General features: G+C 41.6%; 2 protein-coding genes across 3 annotated transcripts; both read right to left on the bottom strand.

The window, feature by feature from the left end:
• Positions 1 to 803: 803 nt before the first annotated feature.
• Positions 804 to 9432, bottom strand: LOC146301314 (uncharacterized). Its single transcript, XM_084709759.1, has 3 exons — positions 8898 to 9432; positions 7718 to 7885; positions 804 to 1742 (listed from the first exon to the last, which is right to left on the bottom strand). Exons 1-2 carry the CDS (start codon positions 9282 to 9284, stop codon positions 7742 to 7744), a joined length of 531 nt encoding a protein of 176 aa, XP_084565885.1. The 5' UTR covers positions 9285 to 9432; the 3' UTR covers positions 804 to 1742; positions 7718 to 7741.
• A 4089-nt stretch (positions 9433 to 13521) lies between these two features.
• On the bottom strand, positions 13522 to 21618 carry fxyd3 (FXYD domain containing ion transport regulator 3). Of its 2 annotated transcripts, none has more exons than XM_084709747.1 (7): positions 21461 to 21618; positions 16561 to 16610; positions 15985 to 16017; positions 15729 to 15752; positions 15558 to 15632; positions 15264 to 15344; positions 13522 to 14061 (listed from the first exon to the last, which is right to left on the bottom strand). In XM_084709747.1, exons 2-7 carry the CDS (start codon positions 16592 to 16594, stop codon positions 14042 to 14044), a joined length of 267 nt encoding a protein of 88 aa, XP_084565873.1. In that variant the 5' UTR covers positions 16595 to 16610; positions 21461 to 21618; the 3' UTR covers positions 13522 to 14041. The 2 variants fall into 2 exon arrangements, with proteins under 2 accessions (XP_084565873.1, XP_084565866.1); XM_084709740.1 differs by lacking the exon at positions 21461 to 21618 and adding an exon at positions 16722 to 16744.
• Positions 21619 to 21988: the final 370 nt, after the last annotated feature.

Below are 21988 nucleotides of genomic sequence, written 5' to 3'. Positions count from 1 at the left end.
CACATTCAAAACAAATGAATACTTCAAATGTAATGTGCTTGCTGTAACAGGCATGTGGTCTCTATCATCATCAGGAAATCATAACGAGGTAAAGCTAAGGATGTCCTTTCCTGACCGAAGCTGAAGGTTACTCTCATCCATTCCACACAGCCCTGTTGCATTCTGGGAATATATGTCCAGACTGGAGCTGGTCCGCCAATCAGATTAAGGAACCATGTTACGTTATCATAAACACACAAGGGAAAGCTACGATCAGTCTCTCTGGTCTGATGTCAGATATTAGCACAGTTGTGTAATGACGGTGAAAGTCTCCTCCACAGCATTGACTGTGTTTACCAAAAGGGGGCAGGGGGGGGGGGGGGGGGGGAAACCTCCTCCCTGAAATGAGTCTCTGCAGGTTGGGATGTCTGAAATCGTTTAATGTTTCCACGATCATACACACGCCACCACACCACAAAGTCTCCAGACAGAAATGCCATGACCTGAATAATATGTTCCATGATGGATTTAAGATCAAATGTAGCTATAAAGAATAGAATTAAAGAATTGTTTTCATGCTTAATTTGAATTGTCATTCGTTTGCAATGACAAGTGATTTATTTTAATTGTAAAAAAAATTAAAAATGGTGGCCGAGGCTCTGGGCAACTCCCCGACTTGCCCAATGGGACGCATCGCCCCTGTACACACCCATGACACGGATAACTGACAAACGGTTGTTATCCGATATGGATACAAAACCCTCTTTAGACCTGGCCCTGAGAGCTCAGGGGAATATCGGGGAATATCTGTCATTGTTCTGAAGTTCATAGACAAGACGTTAGCCCAGTTTATTGGATTTTGGTACAGATACAGTTAAAAAAGCAGACATTAAAAACAAACTGAAATATTTTCAATGATACATGTCTTATGATCTTTCCTGTCACAATGATATTAATGACAGACATTTTTATTATCGTAACATTTAATGACAGAGATTTGGTATTATTATGTGCAAGCATCGCATTCTAAACGTTTAAACTGTGTCTACAAATATGAGTATAACACAAAGCCATAAGATCATTCATATACAATATCTAATGTTTAAAAAGTATAATGGATTTGCATGTGACAGCATTTTGCTTGTGTCATGGTACAGAAGTGAATTAACTGAATATACATTTAATTTGCTCTGTACTTGTTCTGTGAAAGCTTACAATAAAGTTGAATATCATTTAAAAAGGACAAAAGAAAATATAAACATTTAACAATTGGCTTGTATATTTTGTTTTAGTCATACTACCTATAACTGCAGCATGGAGTCCAAGACAGATTTCCCTTTGGCGACAATAGTTTTATTGTATGTTATCTTATCTTACTGGTAATTTAATCAAACTACATTTATCTGCTGCTCCCACTGATACATACATGCACATACACATTGAAGCACAAACAGGAAGATGATTGTCCCAATGATACATACATGCACATACACATTGAAGCACAAACAGGAAGATGATTGAAAAAAGTATGGAGGAGTTGTGGAATACAGGTGGTAAGATTGTGTGGGTTTGTGTATGTAGAAGGGGAGGGGGTGAGGCAAAATCAATGTTTACCAATGGCAAATTTGCCGGTGATGACAAGTAGGATGATCCAAAGGATGGTAATGGCAATGCCGGTCCCCCAGAGTGGTGTTCAGAATCCTGGCCCGACGAGAGCTCTTTAGAACCCCCTCCTGATCTCTCTGGTGGTTAACATCTCTCGTCTGGAAAGGGACACAGGGGTGGTGCAGGGAGGGGAAGAAGGGAGGTGGGGAAAGGGAGAGGAATTGGAGAAAGAAGAGGGGGATTGAAATGATGGGGAGCGGAAGAAAACAGATCAGTATTGATGGATATAAGCAGAGACAAAGAAAAGATGGGAAAGCAGGGGAAGAAATGTGGTTACTTCAGGAAATGTTACAAATGTCTGAGATATTTGGTGGCAAGTGAAGAGGTATTGACCACTGATCAAGTAACAACAAATAAAGATGACAAATAATGATTACCATATTACTTTTATACTCTTTTGAATTTTCTGTATATAACAAACAATATTTGATCTACACCCTACTATATTAACCTCATGAGAGAAATATGCCTATCTATGAATTATGTTGCTTGTAATATTGATAAATATTATATAGCCAAACCTGGCACGGATCCATTTCCTAAAAAAACTAGTCTGATTGGCTTGAGTCTTATCTTTATCTCAACTAGCTAATTGAATCTGTAATGTAGGGCCTTGCTACTGTCAGACTTTATATTTTGTTGGTTCCAAAACAGCAGAAAAGTGAAAGAGTGGCTGAGAGAGAAGAGTGAAACGAACGAAGAAAAGAGACAAAGGCAGTTTGAGCTCAGTCTTGGCAGGAAAATGTTGCGTGAGAGGAACCTGGTCTACTAATTTAAACCTCCAGATTGCTGGCAGCTGCCATCCCTCTCTGAGTTTATTTTTTGTGTTTGTATGTATTCGCACATGGGTCAAGTTACAGGTTGGTGGAACAGCAGCCCTCCAATCCAGAAGGTTTAACCAATTAGTCACCTTCTGTACTTTCAAGAACTGAAAATATTCTTTCTACAGTTCCAAGTTTTTTCCCACTCACCAGTCCTAACAGATAGGGGAAAGGTTATGAACATGGGAGGGAACAGCTTTCTGGAAGGGAATAATACCCTGGCATGTGGTATGTGAACAGAATACTGTAGCCATTGCCTTCAACTTTTCAGTGCTGGAGGACCCATGTGTTCCTAATCAATCACTGATTATCAATCTTTTAATGTATGTGGATACAGTTTACATAACATTAGAATAAACACATTTTAAGGAAAATAAACATCACAACATAGTTTTCTTAATTGTTATAATTATGCATCTACACAAAACTAGAATGACACAGCAATTCCTGAGGTCATTCACTTTTGTATCATTAGATACAAACTAAAAAGACACACTGTGTAAAGTTATTTTTGTTGGCAAGTAGCCGTGTAATAAGCAGGATAATGTATAGAACATCGGTCATTATTGGGGAAATAAGCCCCTTCAGGGCGAAACAAAACTCCTCCGCTTCGCGTCGGGGTGCAATTTCTTATTTTCCCGATAATGACCGGCGTTCTATACATTATCCCTTACAAAAGAAACATTCTCATTTCCGGTGCTTTCAAACAGTCAGTGAAGTGTGGATAGCAACGGCGGCTAGCTTGCCTCTAGCAAACTGCTTTTGAATTAGCCATGTCCCCCTAAATTTATATCAAACTTATTTATGTTTTGGGGGGCTTGTTTTCAGTTAGCAGACGGTACTATTTGAATCGCAATTCAATCTGAAATTCTGCCAGTGACATCGTTGTTACAGTAGCTTGTTTCAAAGAGGTTTCCCTGTTTCAAAGGGTGTTCTTAATGAATTATGCAATATCAGTAGGCTAAATGCTTGAAAATATCACTAGAAGGGAAAACGGACCCACCTGCAACCAGCGCAAGCAAGCACACCCTAGAATTTCCCCAGAAATTGTACCCTCTCTAGTTATTGTTATTACACATCTTCTTCTGCCATAAGAGTCTATGGCAGCCCCTAGAACCACATTGTCAGAAGTTGTGAAATTTGGCACACTCTTTGGGACCAGTCCCCTCATCAATTTCTAGCGCCCATTGTCCAAAATGAGGTATCGTTCGATTCCCTGGATCAAGACGAGTTCAACGCACTCTATGACATCATACTCAGTTCTATAAATTCTCCATTTTGAATGTAAAGGAAAAGCGTTTTTTCGCTACTCCTCCTACAATTCTAGTCGAATCTTCTTCAAAATTGCCACAGAGGATCTTCAGACCAAGCCTCACAAAAATCATCCCCTGGAGCTTTGATTTTCGCAACCGTTTGTTAGTTGAATTTGAAAAATTTGGCACCATTAATCTTCAGATCAAGCCTCACAAAAGACATCACGTTTTTTTGATTTTCTACGCTTTTGACTGGAACAGCCAATCAAAGTCGTCAGCCAATCAAAGTCGTCAACCAAGCCACCATAAAAGAAGTGAGGTCATATCTCAGCACCTCTTTTTACTGCATTGACAAGTCCAAAATAGGTCATGCCATTTCACCTCTAGGTGGCGCTGAAATAAGCAAAAATTTGCCGCCAAAACAGGAAGTGAGATCATATCTCAGGAAATATTTGCTGAATCGACATCAAACTTGGTACAGGTGCTCGGGACTCTGTTCCAAAGAGGTCCACAAAAGGCTGTGTCATCTTACCGCTAGGGGGCGGTCTTGTGTCTAACACATGTTAAATTGTGATACCAGCTGAATTGATGTGGCCGCCATTTTGAATAAATGAATGAACGTCATCATCATCTGCCGCTTGAATGAAACATTTTTGGTAAATATCAAATATTCACCTAATTTGGCAGAGATTATCTTCAGATCACAATCACCTTGACATGTCAAAATATAAATGAATTACAGCTGTTTAAACTTTGGACAAATCAAATTTTTGGCCAGTCCCTGAAATCTGTGATTTCCAGCACTGAGAATAGCTCACAAGGTTAACTAAACTGAAAACAGGAACTGGGATCCTCCAGAAACTAAAATAGGGGAATAAAAACCAATAAAATGTCAAAGAGAGCAACTGCTAAAGCAGATACATTGACAGTGTAGATAACTCTAAGTACTTTAAACCCTCCCATCAGATTCTACATACCAGTGGCCTTAAAAACACTTCTGAAGTCAGCCTTACAAACATGGCAACACACAGGGAACTAGACATGGGTCTCCTAGCAACTCTTCAGACAGAAAACAGGAAATAAAGATTGTGAATCATTTAAAACAACAGCACAAATTTCAATCTCTTTCTCACACCTAAATCTATCAATTCTATCTTTCTGCTATGAGACATGACTAATTCCCTCAACCCCCTCCCAAACCAAAATAGACTATTCTAATTATGGTCAGACAAAATATATGCGGATGTCTCTGTGCGTGCAATCTCATACAGTAAGTCTGGAAAGGTTTTACAAAGACAATTTAAGGAGTTGATAAAAGGAAAAGCAAATAAGGATGGGTTGGGTTGATACCATTATTTTCTTTGACTCTTTATAAGTTCCTGTTGAGGCTGTGTTTCTCAAGGTTGTGTTGTAAATTGATGTAAAGAGAATGAGCAACACTTTCTTTAGTGAGAGGTATTATTGCTCATTCAATCACACCAAACAAAATGTCATACATGGGAACTATGGTTGAAAAAGACGTGCTCAAAGATGTGCTTGAATTAAACAAGAACAATGTTCTGATTTATCACATGTAAAATGTCTAGTTGCCATTTCTCAGCCTGAATTGACTAGGTGTGAGTGGAGCATTGCGGTCAACAAAATGCTGATTGGTTGAGATCTAAGCCATATGTTTTTTTGAGAGCGGCTACACAACTAGATCTCCTGAACCCTGGCCCCATGGCAGGCTGTGGAATGGGGAGTGGACAGAAGAATCCAAATGTTGACAATACCACGACTGGCATTTAAGTTATTTAGGCAGAATCCCTCAGCATGTTGGCAAGCTCATTTTGTGATCTGGTCTGCATCTGACCCATTTCACAGCAACCTAATAACATTTGTAATTGTGTTTAAAGGTGAGGTTTGATCAGTAACATGTTAGGAGGTAGAATAAACTTCAAGTAGGCATCCCTCAGCAAGTAATAAAGTGAGAGATTTAGTGGAAGAACTTCTCCCATTTCACATTTAACAAAGTTAAAATGGTGTCTAGGACACTCCTTTGGAATCTGGCTGCCGGTGCCAAAAAATGTGGAGAGGCAAAACGAACATAATCGGTCTAACACACTCTTTACTGGACACCACTTCAGAACATCCTGACTGGAACCAGACCACAAAATTCCTCCATAAATGACCTCTTTTTGCCATCTGACTTGGCTCCCTTGTCCGCTGTGTTAAAAAGTATTTGTGTGTGTGAGAGAAAGACAGATTCCAGTTACTACCCCCACTTCTTCCGGCAGTAAAAACAATCCCTTCCCCCTCCCTCTTTCTGTTGCGCAAATAGACTCCATTTGGCCTTGGAATAATTAGATTACATACCAGTTTCCTTCCTCCCTAAACTGAGGAGCAATTTTGATTATTCTGGAGCCTGTGTGTGTTATCCAGTGTATAGCACGGTCTTAGCATCCAAAATATGAGGATATTTGAAAAGATCTATTAAAAAAGTAGGAATATATGAAATATCCATTTAATACTGAGAGCATGGTTCATTGGCAATCAACAGGACGTAGCCTTAATTTGCTGGATATTCCCTTTTCCAAGTAAACTTAGGCCAAAATATAAATAATCTAAGAAATAAAAATACCAAAATCCATTCAATACATAACTTCAACTAAATATTCACTCATATTTCGGAATAGTTGGTCAACACAAGCTACAATTTCCATTCAAAAATAGCACCATCCTGTCATCCTAATGAAAGGTTATGTTGAGTGACATTGTGGCACTTTGGACAGCCATGTTAAAGTTGAAAGCAGCATTGAGCCAGGGTCTAAGCCCAGAGGAGAACTGGAGGTTTGGGTGCTTACACCATAGACCTATTATTAGTAGACCGAGTATCAAAGCTGTTTAAAGATGGAGCCTGAACAACAATGGAGATGAACAATGTTCAGTCAGACCATACTCTGGCTCGTACGGTCTTGCACAGTCGATTGGCTTTCCGGAAAGGAAATGCAAAACCACCAAGAACCATTGGGGCCTTTGCTTCAAGATAAGGGTGCAAACGTGCATATCTTGTTCCAAACAACTTATGGAAACAGATCCGTAAAAATACTTCTTGAATGTATCGAAACAGTTGGGACATGATACATGTCTGGTCATTACTGTCAATTGTAGTTACTTAAACTAATTCCTGGTGTACCTTCTAACTAGGATCTCAAAATAAATTGTGCTAGTAGCTAATAAATGTTTGAATAGTGTTGCCTCATTGTCAATCAGCACCATTCAGAAAAAGAGGCTTCAGAAAAGACTTAAGGATGAGAGAGTCTGAGACAGAAGGGAAAGGCAGACAGCAAGAGAGACAGAGAGAGGGAAGGATCTTTGAAATACAAAGAAAGTCTGTGCGCAGAGTTGGGCTTTTCTAGAGTCAGAGACTGGGACAATGCTTGGAGTCACAGTCAGTGCATCTATGTGCAAAAAAAAAAAAAAAAAACTCATTTAAGTTTTGCTTAGGAGTGGTAATTTGCATAAGCACTTGGGGGAGAATAGAACAGAACTTGTTTCATTGGTGGAACATACTGATCGATAATGAGCTCACCTAAACTTATTTTTATTAAGATCTAAAGGTATTCAAAATGTCAAATTGTTAGAACTTCAAATAGCAATGGAGATGTTATTATCTGTAGTTTTATGACAATTGAAACATGTACCAACAAAATTACTGCATTATTACTGAATCACTGGACTTGACACTATCCAGTCTCTTAAACATGAAAAAACATGGGCTAGTCATGTTGCTCCCTCGCTAAACTAAACAACCATCCCCCCAGCTAGAAGTAATCCAGTAAAATTGTTTAGAATGAAGTATTTGCTATTGCATGAGATGTGTCACGTATTACATGTTGTGTGTGTGTGTGTGTGTGTGTGTGTGTGTGTGTGTGTGTGTGTGTTTTGGGGTGGAAAGTTTAGAGAAAAAGAGCCATAGTTAAAAAAAATAATGTGTAAGAAATCAGCAAAAACTATAACCTGTAGGATTGGAGCTTTTCCTTATTAGTTGCCCACAACCACAGACAAGACAATCCAGATGATGATGATGGCAAGGCCGATTCCTAGGCCAGTGTGGTTCAGGTTCCTGGCCCGACGAGAGCTCTTCTGGGCCGCTTCTGCATTTCCTTGGTTGTTAGCATCCCTGGTCTGAAGTGGGAGGAGACAGGAGAGATATGATTCATTTGAGCTCTGAGATTTGTGGCACTACACTGTTGTGGCACTACACTATTAATTGGCAGCATTTATGCCATTTAGATACTGTAAGGTGTCTTTAAGTATGCAAATGTTATTTCTTTAGGGGAAATAGGACGAAAATATGTGCAATATTACATTAGCTATTAGACTATTACATTAAGCTGCTCCAAAATATAGCACTTTGTTTTGGCCGGGGGTTTGAAAAAAATCCTAGGGGAAACACTGTATCCTTAAAAGAGGCTAAAATTATATAAAGGTTGAAAATATAAAATTGTTTTCTTTATAAAAAGGCCCAGAATGAGCGTGCACACAAACTAGAGGATGACGTAATCTCCTCTGCCAGTAAATGGGTCCATTTATCAGAAATGCTCCCTTCTCTCACATTACGTCATCATGGCCTTTCTATTGTTTATATATATAAATATTTATGTTAAATAATGTGTTTTAAACATACAAGCTGTAACAGAAAGTTGACAAGAAAAACTTTCTGGAATGGAACCGAAAGTGCTAAGAATCCCGTAGAATCATGGTGCATTATATGGTTACAGTAGTCTCACATAGCAATCTCTGTCTGATGATTCTCGATAGAAACAAGATAAAAAGAAAGACACACTCACTCACACTTGTTTCAAAAAGTCGTATGACTTGTCTGTTGTTTGCTATTGTGGTAATAGCTTTATTTCTGTCTGTTTCAATAGTTGGTAGTAATTCATTAATTACCACTGCTTTATTTTTACGTGTACAATGTTTTTATCCATATCAAAGAGAACATAATGTAGCAAAAGGCCTTGATTTGGAAAGAATTATTACTTTGCTCTGATACATTTCAGCGCAAAGAGGCGTCATTTGTAACTGTAACTGTAAAGGCATAGGCCTAGTTTTGGCTGATGGCCCATCTCAAATAACCTAGATGCAACAAGATGCTTCCGCTCAAAATCGGAACTTGGCATCAACTCCAACTCACCGAAATGGAGGAAACCAGCGCGGCGATTCCAATCGGCAAGCAACAGCACAGCATTGTGAAGATGGAATATCCCAGGTAGTCTGGGACGGGGTTAGCCAAAGGAGCGCTAGTCACGTATACCGTCGTTGGCTGTACAGCAACTGTGGCTTGGGCGCCCTGGGGGTACATGCCGCCGGGATAGGGCTGGCCGTACCCCGGGGCTCCCATGGGTTGAGGCGGCGGTACGTATCCTTGCGGGTGGCCGGGGTAGTATCCGGGCTGGGGCTGGCCTGCACCGGGGTACTGGGGATATTCCTGGTATGAAGGTGGAGGTGGTTGTCCCATCATAGACTTCTCCCCCGAATTCCAAGCCGCGGGGGGTGCGCTAGGACTCTTGTTTGGATCCATAACGGTTTTCTCTTATCTTCTTTTTACAAAAAAAGTCAGGAAAATAATGTATTTCCACAGTCTACCCAATTTCAGTTGTTTAGGAACTGCCCGGTTGCGAAACTTGATTATTTTTCTCTCGTCCTTTCTCTCTGTCTCTGGATGGTCTGATCTGGGCGGGGTTGTGAAGGGGGTGTGGATGTGTGTGTGTGTGTGTGTGGGGGGGGGGCAAAAAGTGAAGACCAAAAGTGGACAAGTTCATCCTCGTGATGTGTGTAACAAAAGAGTGTCACTGCAAACACTCTAGCGCCTCCGCATGGAAGTTTTTTTAATGGCAAATAATTAAGTAGTAGATGATGAAAAAATTGATGTCACCCTGCTGAAATGATGGACACATGGGTTACACTTATGGAACTATCTGATTGAAAAATGAATGTCTCAGTTATGCCTTATATTATACTCTTAAAGTTGTATCATTGGAAATTTGATGCTAAGCTGTGACTGAGTGTGAACAGTAGAAGTGTGGAGCATTGGTTTTAAAGGTGACATGACATGCTGTTTTTGGATGCTTTTATATAGGCCTTAGTGGTCCCCTAATACTGTATCTGAAGTCTCTTTCCCGAAATTCAGCCATGGTGCAGAATTATAGCCACTACAAGTAGTCCCACAATCGGCTTTCCTCAGAACGCGCTGTTTCTGTGTCTGTAGCTTTAAATGCTAATGAGCAGGAGAGGGGCGGCATCATGCGCTAATGTTTACAACGGATGCATCGCAATGGCTCAAGCCCCCGTTGCTGTAAGATGCCTCGAATTTAGCCATTCTCATCTGATCACCCTGGTTTGCAGAGGTGCACACTCAGTCATTTCAATGTGGAGAAAGGCGGATATCGCGCACGCCATAACACCAACAGCAGAACGGTTATCCAAATAACAAAGAAGTGTACAACACTGGCGTTACAGCGTTTGTATTCACACACACACTTGATGCCATTTGCATTTATCTTTACGTTAGCAACAGTAACTCAGCTGTTGGTTGCAGAGCTAATGTTACAGCCACATTCTACGGGTAGCAAGCTAGGTAACCATATACAGTAAAGCAACAAAATGATATAGCTAGCAGAATATGAGTCTGAGAACTCTCCGTTGGGCTTTGACTACGCGGCGTGTTTGAGCCTGGAAAACAAAGGTCTGTTCGCTCAATTGGATAGACCTACAACCAATCAGAGCAACGTAATATGTTCGTTCAAAACGAATTCAACTTAAGCGCTCTTTTGTGACGTGGGTGATTACGTTACTGTTGATCATCTGTCCATCAACGTATAAAGCCCGCCCTGGCAATTTCATTGCTACGCCCAGATTCTGGTTTTCTGTAGTTGTTCCCCAATACGAGACCCTCCAGACCCAACTTCCCGACCAATTTTTTTTGTGGGCGGGGAGAAGTTGGGCTGGCAGCCAGGCTAGGACATTAAGTAACGATCCAGAACTTAATTTCAGCAAGGCCATCATTGTGTTGGCTCACGTTGAGGAAACAGTAGGCCTAGTGGTTGAAATGTTTGGCGCAGACATGCAAAACGTTGGGAAGTTGTGTCGGCGCTTTTCCAGCGAAAATAAAATTGAGATATTGGTTGTGCAGAGGCTCGGATGAAGGAATAAAATAAAGACTTGTGCTTGCATTTGTACATCCAAGCACCGAGCAACTGTTGTGCTTCGTCTGTTTGCTCGCCATAATGTCTCTCCAGGAAAAACCGATATCGCTCTTGCTATTGCACGATGGTAGCTCAGTTTCTCATGGGCGGGCCAGATGATCTGGGCAGGCAAAGCAGAGAGAGGGGAGGTAACCTTTCTCATATCTATATGAATTAAATACGATATAGACTACAGTGTCGTATGAAATTGGGGAGGACTGGAGGAAAACCGACCAACTGCGTCATGTTATTTTATACTAGTTAGCTACTAAAGCTACTTATCTACAGATGCGCTAACCGGATGTAGTTCAGGGCCTTGCCAGAGCCTGTTTAAGGAGAGCCTTGCCACTCCCTATTAAGCCCCATTGTACCGAATTTGGTTGCAGTTCCACCAGAGTTCCACTGGGAGTGATCGCGAGCGAGTGCATGTTGAATGGGAGTCTATGGAGCGAAACGGCTAAATTTGTCTCTTTTGCCTGATTGTCGTTGATAAATCTCCGATTTGATTGTAGTTTTTGCATGTTTAACATGGATTATAGGTCGAAAGTTGAATGAACGAGACTTATGTCCTTTTGATTTCTTACAGGGTGAGTCGTTGTTGCCTATAACATGCTAGCATTCTGCTAATGAATGCTGATTGGTTAGTAAAGGACTGATACGACCAGAGCTCTTGCTTGATGGCATCCGAAGCGGAATCAGAATGTCAGAGCATTAGCAACATTAGCAACAACATTAGCAAGCCAAAAATCTTTTTAGCATGTGTATTGACAGGAAGAGCCTAACTTGTCAGCTGTGTTGTCGATGCCCTGAGAGAAAAAAGTAAGTGACCAGAGCTTGCCGTAAAGCAGTAGCTCTGGTCATACGATGTGTATGACGTCAATTACATTTTCAAAAGCTTTTTAGAACAGAAAGGCGACTAAAAAAATCTAACAGCCAGCAGTGTGTATTTGTTTTGCCTCCCCTTTCGAATTCAGAATTCAAATTACTAGACAAAAAATTATATCCTGAGAAAAGTGGATTTTGAGGGGTATAGCTCCATAGACCTCCATTCATTCTGCACTCGCTACTCGTTAGCGCCCTCACATGGAACTTCAACCAGTTCATAACCCGGAAGTTTCCCGTGAGTGGCAGTTCTCTCCATAAACATACACATGTATATATGTCTATGGTTCTCTCTATATTAGACATTCTCTGGCCTTGCGTTCTAAACTGGTCTGTTATCGTTTACGTTTCAAAAAAGCCCCCCCCCCCCCCCCTTCACACAGCCCTTTCCCCTCTGCCTGCAGGTGACGCTGTTGAAGCATTTTAATCAGAATTTTAATAATCGGGTTTTTTCCAAAGAGAGAATTTTTAACATAAATTGTTCTAAAATTAGGTAATGGTTTATTTCAACCAATTTGTCTTTTTTTATATATGGATATTATTCTCGCCTTTAAAAAATAAAGCAGGAGCATCCTCCTCTCCCTCAAATGGACCAGCCTCCACTGATAAACAGGTAGTAGATAAACATCCACTTGCTAGATTTTGTAAGCTTACAGTTCAGTGTTTTACTTTTTTTTGTACCTTTTTTTGTCATTTAGCAGACACTCTTATCCAGAGCGACTTACAGTAAGTACAGGGTATCTCCCTGAGACAAGTAGTGTGAAGTGCCTTGCCCAAGGACACAACGTCATTTGGCACTGCCAGGAATCGATTGTCCAGTTGTCCAATTGTCCAGATACCCATGACTTTCAGAAGGCCTTCAGAAGGCCATCAGAGATGCTAAATAAGCCTATGAGTTGGAGTCCCACTATTACATCTCTAGACCCAGGTACATATGGAGTGGACTGAGGTAGCAGTGAAGCCCAGTCCGTCGCATCTCTTCACAATGTGCTCAACACCACCTACCCACAGTTTGAGAAGAGCTACACCATTCCTTCAGCAAGACTAGCTAAAGACCAGGAAACCAGAACTCTGTCCCTAGACTCTATACCTACGGCTGACGAGAGCTCTGAAAAGAGTAAATTCTCAGAAGTCACCAGAGCCAGATGGCATTCAGTGTCCTCCCTGTGTGTTCCAACCAGGTAGCATAGATAATCACCTCTGTACTCAGCTTCTTTCTGAACCAATCTGCTGTCCCCTCCTTCTTCAAACAGACAACCATTGTCCCCGTATCCAAGAAACCTTTCATCACCTGCTTGACTGCCTTGCCACCCTGTAACCTATGACCTCCCGTAATTCACATACTGCCCCAATAGATCTATGGACATCGCCCCCTCCCACCTGGACAAGCACAACAAATACATGGGGAGGCTGTTTATTGATTACAGCTCAGCTTTCAACACAATTGTGCCTGCTAAATTCATCATCCCCAAGCTCAGGATTTGGGGTCTTTACACCTACATTTACAACTGGATCCTTGTTATATCCGGTCCTACTTTCATTGCTGTTTCAGGTATTTTTGCTAGAAACGTGGCTGTTGCCTTGTTGTAAGAATCCCATTGGCCAAAATGTGTGTTGCTGTTATATTGTGCATATGGCAAACAAATCTCTGACTTACTAGTTTATCAGCCACAGATGACACCAACAAGTAGAGATATAGAAACTCTGACTTTATTTAACAATCGCTTTAACCAAACATGACTGCAATTATCAACATTCTACAAAACCTAATGAACACATCAATTAACATGGTGAGATTTATGATACTGCAGTCTAGTAGTTTATAGGAATAATTTCTACAGTAACATGTATAACACCACTTAAACACACAGCAGCATCTCCTATATTTTATGTCCAATAAGTGGAAACAAGTAGCTCAGAAATATTAATATTGAAGTTGTCTTTTTTTTAAAGTTTTAAATACAAAAGAATATAATAAAAAAAAATATCCTACTTTGTGTGTTCTATGTAGTGTGTGCATGTGTTTGTGTGCATACTAGGCTGGTTCAGGTGGTAAGTGTCCAACTAAAGCAATAGGGTGGTGAAATCTTCCACTCTAAATTAACAGGTTTAAAAAAAAAAAAAAAAAAAAAGAACTTCACCTTCACACATTTAGATTGTTTATTGGTTGTTGCAGAGGCGGGAAGTCAGTTGACAGCTTCAGGTTAGGTTCCTAACACTCACTGGCCCGAGCTAGTGAAAGAGACACAGAAATAAAACGTTGGTCAGACCAGCGTGGAAATACCAACACTGATTCCAAATAGTATTTAGCTTTACAAATACACTGAGCACAGAGAAGGACATTGGGCGGGGATGCTTCTGATCTTGGGGAACACACACACACACACACACACACACACACACACACAACAGTGGCCCAGGCCCCCCTCATGGCCAGGTTGTGTGCAGCATCTTGGAACGTTTCCCGACTTAGCTGATGAGCAAGCACGGCTGTGACTCGTCAGCTAACAGACACTCCGCTCCACATCAATTGAGCCAACTGGGCTCAAAGTGAGAGAAAACACAGCAAACTACAAAGCAGGAGAGAAACGTTTGCATGATTACTGTCCATTCCTAACGTTGTTTTTTTTTTTTGCCACAGGTGTAAGTAGCCAATCCGGGTGAAGCATGGTTCCCTGAGGACAAGCCCTCCGTGGAGGAAGAGTTGACATTGCTACTTTTTTTGTTAATTAAACACATGGTAGTGCCTTTACTTGCTTTCTGTCTCAGACTCTTCAAGTATATGCATCTCACCCTGTGACTCTCAGGGGTACACACACACAAACAGCAGATGAGCCATAATGGAAACATTGACACTAGTGTTTTTCCTCTCCGTGCTACATGTGGGAAAGCGAGGACCATGACTGCGTTTCGTCTTAAGAAATGTGTTCCATCCAACATGCTCTTGTTCACAATGCAACACAAGATCTGATATTATTGTCCATATAAAAAAGATGAATTTGTGTTTTTCCAATGCCCAGTATCAGATCTGTGAGCAAAGAGGGCTAAGGCATCAGTGCTACCTGATGCTGGGCTGAATCTCTGTGCCAGTGCATGCATGCCAGATAAGCCTCTCCATGGCCGTGTGTGACATCAGGTAATCAACACAGACATATGGAGGGCAGACGGACTAGAACCCACCCACAGCCTCAAACATTCCCCCTCTACTGAGATTGAGGAGGATGTATTCTCTCCCTTCTACTACGTTTGCCTCCTTCAAATGTCTTTTGAGAGGGAGGTAGACTCATAAAGCAATACAGTAGAAACTGGAAAATAATTTGAGATTAGTATGATTCCATTTCCATCCAATTATTCAACTAATTTAACAGACAAAAAGAAAGAACATTTGATCAAATGATGTACAATATGCTTGGCAAAATAGGGTGACGTTGTACCTTGGTCATTTAGCATCTGCTGGGCGTTGCTTCCAGTCCTCCTTCTCTTGTCCTGGTTAAACTTGCATCGGCAGTGTCCACCTGCAAGTGAGCAAACACACCTATCTGCCACTGTGTCTTTGTAGTAGGCTTTCTGCGTGAAGCATGAAGGACACTGGATACGTGTGCCTGTGCGTTTGTGTGTCTGTATGTATGCATGCACATCTATATCTACAACTAATAATTATACATACACCCTCTTTCTGTATATGTAAGAGCGTGTATGAGACATTGAGTTAATGCTGATTGTCTTACTGAAGAGAATAGTGATGCCTATCAGGCAGAGGATTGCTGCCAGGATCAGACCACCGACACGAAGCCTGTGGTAATCTGGAGAGAGAGAGGAAAGAAAAAAAAAAAAGGTTAGTTTCTAGCAAGGGATCATATTACGATTTAGGACTTGACACTAGACGCTAGTGAACTTACCAAAGGTAAATGGGTCTTCTTCAGCTGTAGGGTCAGAGAGGTGACAAGTCAGTTTGAAAGTAAAAAACACCCTTCACGCAGACAATGGCTGAATAACGCAAACGGGTGCTTCTCCTTGTGGGTGAACTGCAAATTCTGCTTTCCTAATCAATGAATACCAAGGATCAGATTGCCCCATATGGTCGATATCTCCATTCAAATACACACACGCCAAACTTATTTATGAAACTGTGGCACATATAGCCTTGGTACATACGTTTCTGCTCCTCAGCGAAAACCAGGGATACAACTGGGAAGAAACAGAAATATATGGTAAGGCTGACAGAATACAAGCTGCATTAAAGGCATCCCAGCAATGGCAGCTGTGCCAGTGAATGTAGCACTTGTAACGGTTGTGTTATGTTAAGGAGATTGTCCTTAAATAGCATTCTTAAAAAAGGTCAATGGATTCATGTACTGTGCTCTTCTCATGCTCTGTACAGTTTCTTTAGTTGTATATGGACCAACAAAATCTTGTTTATATTATGACACAAACTCTTAAGACCGTGACAATTTCCTCTGTGAGAAAATTGGTGGTCATAACTGATAAGGTGTGGTCTGAGAGGACAGGTAAAGTCGGATTCAGATGACTGAGCAGTGAGGGAGTTGGGCTAGTAATCTGAAGGTTGCCAGTTTGATTCCCAGACGTGCCAAATGATGTGTCCTTGGGCGAGGCACTTCACCCTACTTGCCTCAGGGGGGGGGGGGGAATGTCCCTGTACTTACTGTAAGTCGCTCTGGATAAGAGCGTCTGCTAAATGACTAAATGTAAATGTAAAGACCCGTCACTCACTTGTCATCAAGACCCAGGCTGAGATCATGGCCATCTTGGAGCTGTTTGACCTGAATTCAACAAACAAAAGAGAGAAATGTTTGAGTACTGTACAGCCATACATGTACATGGTAAGCATACATGCATATTTGAAAATGTGCCCGGTTTATAAAACTGCATACCAGGGTTTCATGAGACGTTGGACACAAACCCTGCAATACATTCTGCTTTAGTATGTAGCGGATGTATTATTCCACTTCTCTAACCACAACAAAGATCAGTAAAACAATTAAAATAAATACAAAAAGACCTGGGAGATCTGACCACGCTGTAACCGTTTAAAAATGTGCCTATTTCAATGCAGATTGACGTAAGTCTACGGTCCTTTGTTCAGACATGGGATAGGCCAACCTCTAAAAGAACAGGAAGCCAAAGACCTTACCCTAGAAAGCACTCAAATCCATCAGGATCTTAATGACCTAAACAATCTGAGGTCAGGCTCAAGCAGTACAAGCAGGACCTAAAAGCTAACTCCTGACCACAAACCTACTAAGGCTCCAATTGTATCGGACAATTGCTGAATTAAATTACCCGAGTTCCTCCTGTCCTATACTGATTTGATCAAGCCAGCTCCAGCTTGGGCAGGCAGATAGCTATAGGTCTTCCCAGGGAACCAGAACTGGCTCGCACTGGCTCCCAAAGTCAACAGAGAAGTGACGCAACCACAAGCCATTCCCCGGAGTCTGACATTTCATCTGATTTAGATTGGTACACAATGACCTTACAGGCCAGCTGAGCCCATGCAGAGTGAGAAATGTTTAAGCTCTCCCATCTAGGATTTGCCTCAATGTTATCCTAAAAACATTGTCTAGTTCTAAAGTAATAGAACTTAACAGTAATCGGCGAGAGGTAGTTAGGTTGGTGAAAAAGGTCAGGCTTTCAGATCAGTTATGCAGTGCAAATAGAAAAACACCCACACCTGTTGAAACATGACCCCTTCAGGGGTGTAGTGACAATGGTTTGGGCTTCAGGAATGCAATGAGAATGATAAAGACGACAAGTTTTTCCACATTTCTTTGTATGTGCTAACCCTCAGCATTTACATACACAACCAAATCAGGCCTAGAGGTGGGACCAGACAAATTAGGTTTTTATCCACACCTGCACCAAATAAGAATAAAATGCATACCTTTGACTCCTAGTGCAGTAGTAGTTATAGTTAAATTTAGGGTTGAGTTATCAAATAAAAAGGGTTCCTGACTCTCAGGAGCCACATCTGTGTCCAATATTGTCTATCCATATATCCTCATTAAAACATACCAGGAAGTTCTGATTGTCCTACTGTGGCACGGATATACCATACATACTGTTGGGGGGTCAGGTAGCTGAACAGTGAGGGAATCGGGCTAGTAACCTGAACATCGTCAGATCGATTCCTGGCCGAGCCAAATGATGTTGTGTCCTTGGGCAAGTCACTTCACCCTACTTGCCTCGGGGGGAATGTACGTGTACTTACTGTAAGTCGCTCTGGATAAGAGTGTCTGCTAAATGACTAAATGTAAGTGTACTTTCTGGCAGGACCAGGCAGAAGCAGCTGCCCCAGACCCAAGCCTGGCTCGTGCATGCTTCATGTTCCAATCCAAAGGGGGATGAGAGGTGATAGAGGCAGGAGAGACAGTAGAACATGGCAAGAGGGACAGTTGAACTTAACAAGAAAAAAGGGATCGATTGAAGAGAGATATAGCTAAAAGAGTTAGAGAACTCTGAAAGGAGAGCAACAGCTCTGAAGGAAGGAAGAGTCGTATAACAAAGTAAATGTTAGTTAAGGGTGTGGGTAGGAGGAGGTCAGAGGGTTTGACAGTGCAGTTGTGGATGGTTGAGTCGAGCAGCAATTTGAAGACATACAGCAACCCTCTGTACCCATCCTTCTCCCTCAGCAGGCAGAAAGGCAAGCAGGCTGGCAGGGATGCAAGAAAACTGACATGCGGCCAGGCCACTCCCTTGTATAAAAGAAACCAGTGTTCCTGTTGGGTCATGCTGCCCTGCCTGACTACGTAGTCGTCTGACTGTATAGTTGTTTGATACGGACTACCCGTTTCTCGTTCCGGAGTTGCTAGAATAATTTAACATTTGTATTGGGGCACAAATACAGAGACTTCCTTGTCTTTGCACGCATGTACATCTTTACTAAAGCCCGCACCATCTCATCTTTCCTCCTCAGACGGCAAACCTTTTCTGTCCTTTTAACACAGAGTCTTATTTCCATCATCACTCATAACGTCACTGTTCAATTTTGTGATGCCTTTCTACCCTTCCTTATTCCCACATACACAAAACAGTGTTATTCCTTACATTTGCAGCATAATTAAAAATTGCTGAGCTTCAATCTGGCATGTTAGTCCTTTGGTCGCCACAACCTGTCACCAGTCTGCCTCAGTCTACAAAAAAGCTGTTCAAATATACAACCCAGATCTGAGTACAGGCAAGGGTGAAAGACCTAGAGGTCAGGAGCACTGTACCAGAGGGCCTCAAAAAGAAACTGAGCAGGATAAAGTTCCAAGCACCCACAGGGATAAAAGGGACAGGAGGCTGAGGCTGCTTGGCCTTGAAGGCCTTTCATTCCTGGGGTAAACACTGTGCCCAGCTGGGGCCTATAGCGATGGAGGCTGGCTGGATCAGGCCTCCTGTAATGTGGGGTTTAAAACCAGGAAATTAAAAGGAATTCCAGATCATGTGCATGACATCACGCAAACATAATGCACAACCTTTTCCCACAACATCACACATTGCCACAGACAAATGGTGAACCTAATACCTGTTGCTGATGCTCTAGGCTGTCTCAAAGTCTTACTGTAACAGTAAGTTCATTGAAGTCAATCTGAGTATGTGGTTTGTTGTATGCAAGTGTGTGCGTAAGTTACTCTCTAATATGGCAGGCCCTTTAGCTCTTCACCCCCGTTTTAAGGTTGCCTGCCCATTGATTGTGAGAGTGTGTATACATGTGTGTGTATGTGTGCGTGTTTATGTCTGGCAGCCTCATAAAGGATGTGGTGCCTGGATACAGGAATCCAAAACGCAGCTAATTTAGGAACAAAACATACCACTGAGAATAGGCATTGCCCTTTGTAGTGTGACTGTAGTGTGTGCTTGCACACACAAACGTCTGAGTGAAATTAAAGTCATACAAATGTGTCTGCAATGAGCACACTGGATCCTCTGAAATTACTTTTTGGGGGGGTAAAAACATTTTAAAAAAAGAGACCAAAAATACTTTTCAGCTGTCCTTTTGTCAGTTAACTGCTCTACTTGTTTCACCGTTTTGAAAGCTGCCATGTTGTCTACTGTCAGACAAGAGAGTAGCCACAGTAGAGTTCTGATGCGATTCTTCAAGGCTCAGCGAAGAGAGGAGGGAGCTAAGGACAGCATATTATAACCATGAGTCATCTGGGCTCGTCACAAGGTTAGCAGTTAGCAACACAGTTGGCGACAGGCTCACTAGTTCAACAGCCTCACGGGTTCTCGAGATCTCCTGCTGCCTGTGTTTCAAAAGGAGCTGGAGGGCGAGAAACAACTGTCTTGCTCAAAAGGAGAGAAAGGCTATGGAAGGATGATTTTGCTTGATAGGCCTAGGTGATACATTTACATTGTCATTTAGCAGACCCTCTTATCCAGAGCGACGGTTGAAACCCAAACGTGCATGTTCTGATGCGAGTGCTGGCGTCTCAGTGATGAATAAGAGTCATGTGAGTCTAAAGACTATGCAGATAGGAAGAAGTTCAACTGGGATTATCATCTTGTAGAGGTGTGAAGCCTACCTCAGCTAGGTGTGACACACTGCATCTTACCAGTGTCTTCTTTCCCCCTTTCTTCTCTGATCTGGACAGACTTATGTAAGTTACAGTACCTTGAGGTCAAAGTTTCAACCTCCATTCATTTGAATCTGACCAACCAAGTCAAATTCCAAAGAGATAATGGCATGAATGTGTATACACTAGGTGTAGCTCACATTAGGCTTGGATATGCTTACTCTAATGACACCGGCCGTGTCCTGATGCCCTTTTCATTCATTTCAAACCAACCATCTTCACGGCCGTGTCCTGATGCCCTTTTCATTCATTTCAAACCAACCATCTTCTATGCCATTAATACATCTTCCTTTAAGACCAGCTACAACAGTGTAGACAGGCCTATATAGAATCAAACACGCTGGGTCGAGCATTCACACGTGCAAGGCTACTTCCTTCAGACTGCACTGTTTGACATCCAGAATCCTGATAACATTTTACTCGGCTTTTCCGCATTTGAAACCTAGCAGAGGCTAGACGGAAATTATTCTAAAATGCGTAGAGGCAGACATCCATAGGCCTATCTAATGGTGAAGAAGAGAATGACATTGATGCTAGCAAAGATTCTAGATTTAACGTTCATTGTTCGTTATACGCGCACTGTACATGCGCTCGTGAGGTAGGCTACCATAGTCTTTTAGAACGTCCGGAGGTTTTTCACAAACTTCAAGGCATGTCTTCACATGCTGTACTAAAGTAGAATAATTGCAAATGTTGAGAAACATTAAATGTTCAAAAGTGGTCAAAATGATCGTATTCAAACAGCAAAAACAGCGCACATATTTTTCGTTTGGAAAAATATTATAAACAATGGGTTGAATTAGCCTACGCACAAATACGTTGTCCATCACGACAAAACACGATGAGATAGTATTTAGAACAGTAATAATAACAACAACTGGAGAGAACACTAACAGCAAAAAAATAGGGGACTTACAAGAAGCATTTGACGAGTAAAATTTGTGGAATAAAATTATATCTCAGACAAATAGTAATTTGGATACTAAAGTGGTTTTCATCTCTTTTGTCGATTTGGATAGTATTGGGCTCCTTATTTGATATAAACAGTGACTTACCTTGGATACGCGTTATACCTAAATGGAAGTGTGGAAGGAAAAATATCAGGAAATCTGGCAGCGAGATACAACAGAGAGGTAGCGTAAAGTAATGTTCAGAAGACAGCGCCAACACCCTTATGACGCTCAACAGGTTTACTGGATTTGCAATTGGGTTGAGTTTGAAGTTACACCGTTGGAGTGGGGAGGAGGCTAATTCTTTGTCGAACACGCATGTTCATGGGTTTTGACCAGCTGTTAACATTTTCTGATGTTAATTCTGTTGTCATCGTCATTACCAAAGCAGAAGCTGAATTCTGGAAACGCCGAATTACTAGGGACGTCTCTGACATGAAAGAACCGAGTTGAAAAACGACAATTTACCACAGCTTTGTTTTTTATGTTTTTTAAATAGTCATTGACATTAACTTTGAATTAAATTGTCATATTTGTACGCCTATCCTACACCAACATAAAAACATTCGATGACTTAGCTGTTCTTATTTTTCCAATCTTGCCCACCACGGAGGGACTAATTAACCACAACAC

The sequence above is a fragment of the Hypomesus nipponensis genome, chromosome 2 (assembly GCF_054491055.1).
Source record: "Hypomesus nipponensis isolate SF chromosome 2, ASM5449105v1, whole genome shotgun sequence".
NCBI classification, from domain to species: Eukaryota; Metazoa; Chordata; class Actinopteri; order Osmeriformes; family Osmeridae; genus Hypomesus; species Hypomesus nipponensis.
The sequence above is the reverse complement of the archived record's forward strand: the minus strand, read 5'-3'. Positions and strand labels throughout refer to the sequence as shown.

Coding starts and splice junctions, on each gene's coding strand:
- LOC146301314 (XM_084709759.1), bottom strand. CDS start 9,284: ATGGATCCAAACAAGAGTCCTAGCGCACCCCCCGCGGCTTGGAATTCG. Junction 7,886..8,897: donor CGCTGGTTTCCTCCATTTCG/GTGAGTTGGAGT, acceptor CTCCCACTTCAG/ACCAGGGATGCTAACAACCA.
- fxyd3 (XM_084709740.1), bottom strand. Junction 16,018..16,560: donor AGCCTGGGTCTTGATGACAA/GTGAGTGACGGG, acceptor GTTTCTTCCCAG/TTGTATCCCTGGTTTTCGCT. Junction 15,345..15,557: donor AGGCATCACTATTCTCTTCA/GTAAGACAATCA, acceptor GCTCACTTGCAG/GTGGACACTGCCGATGCAAG.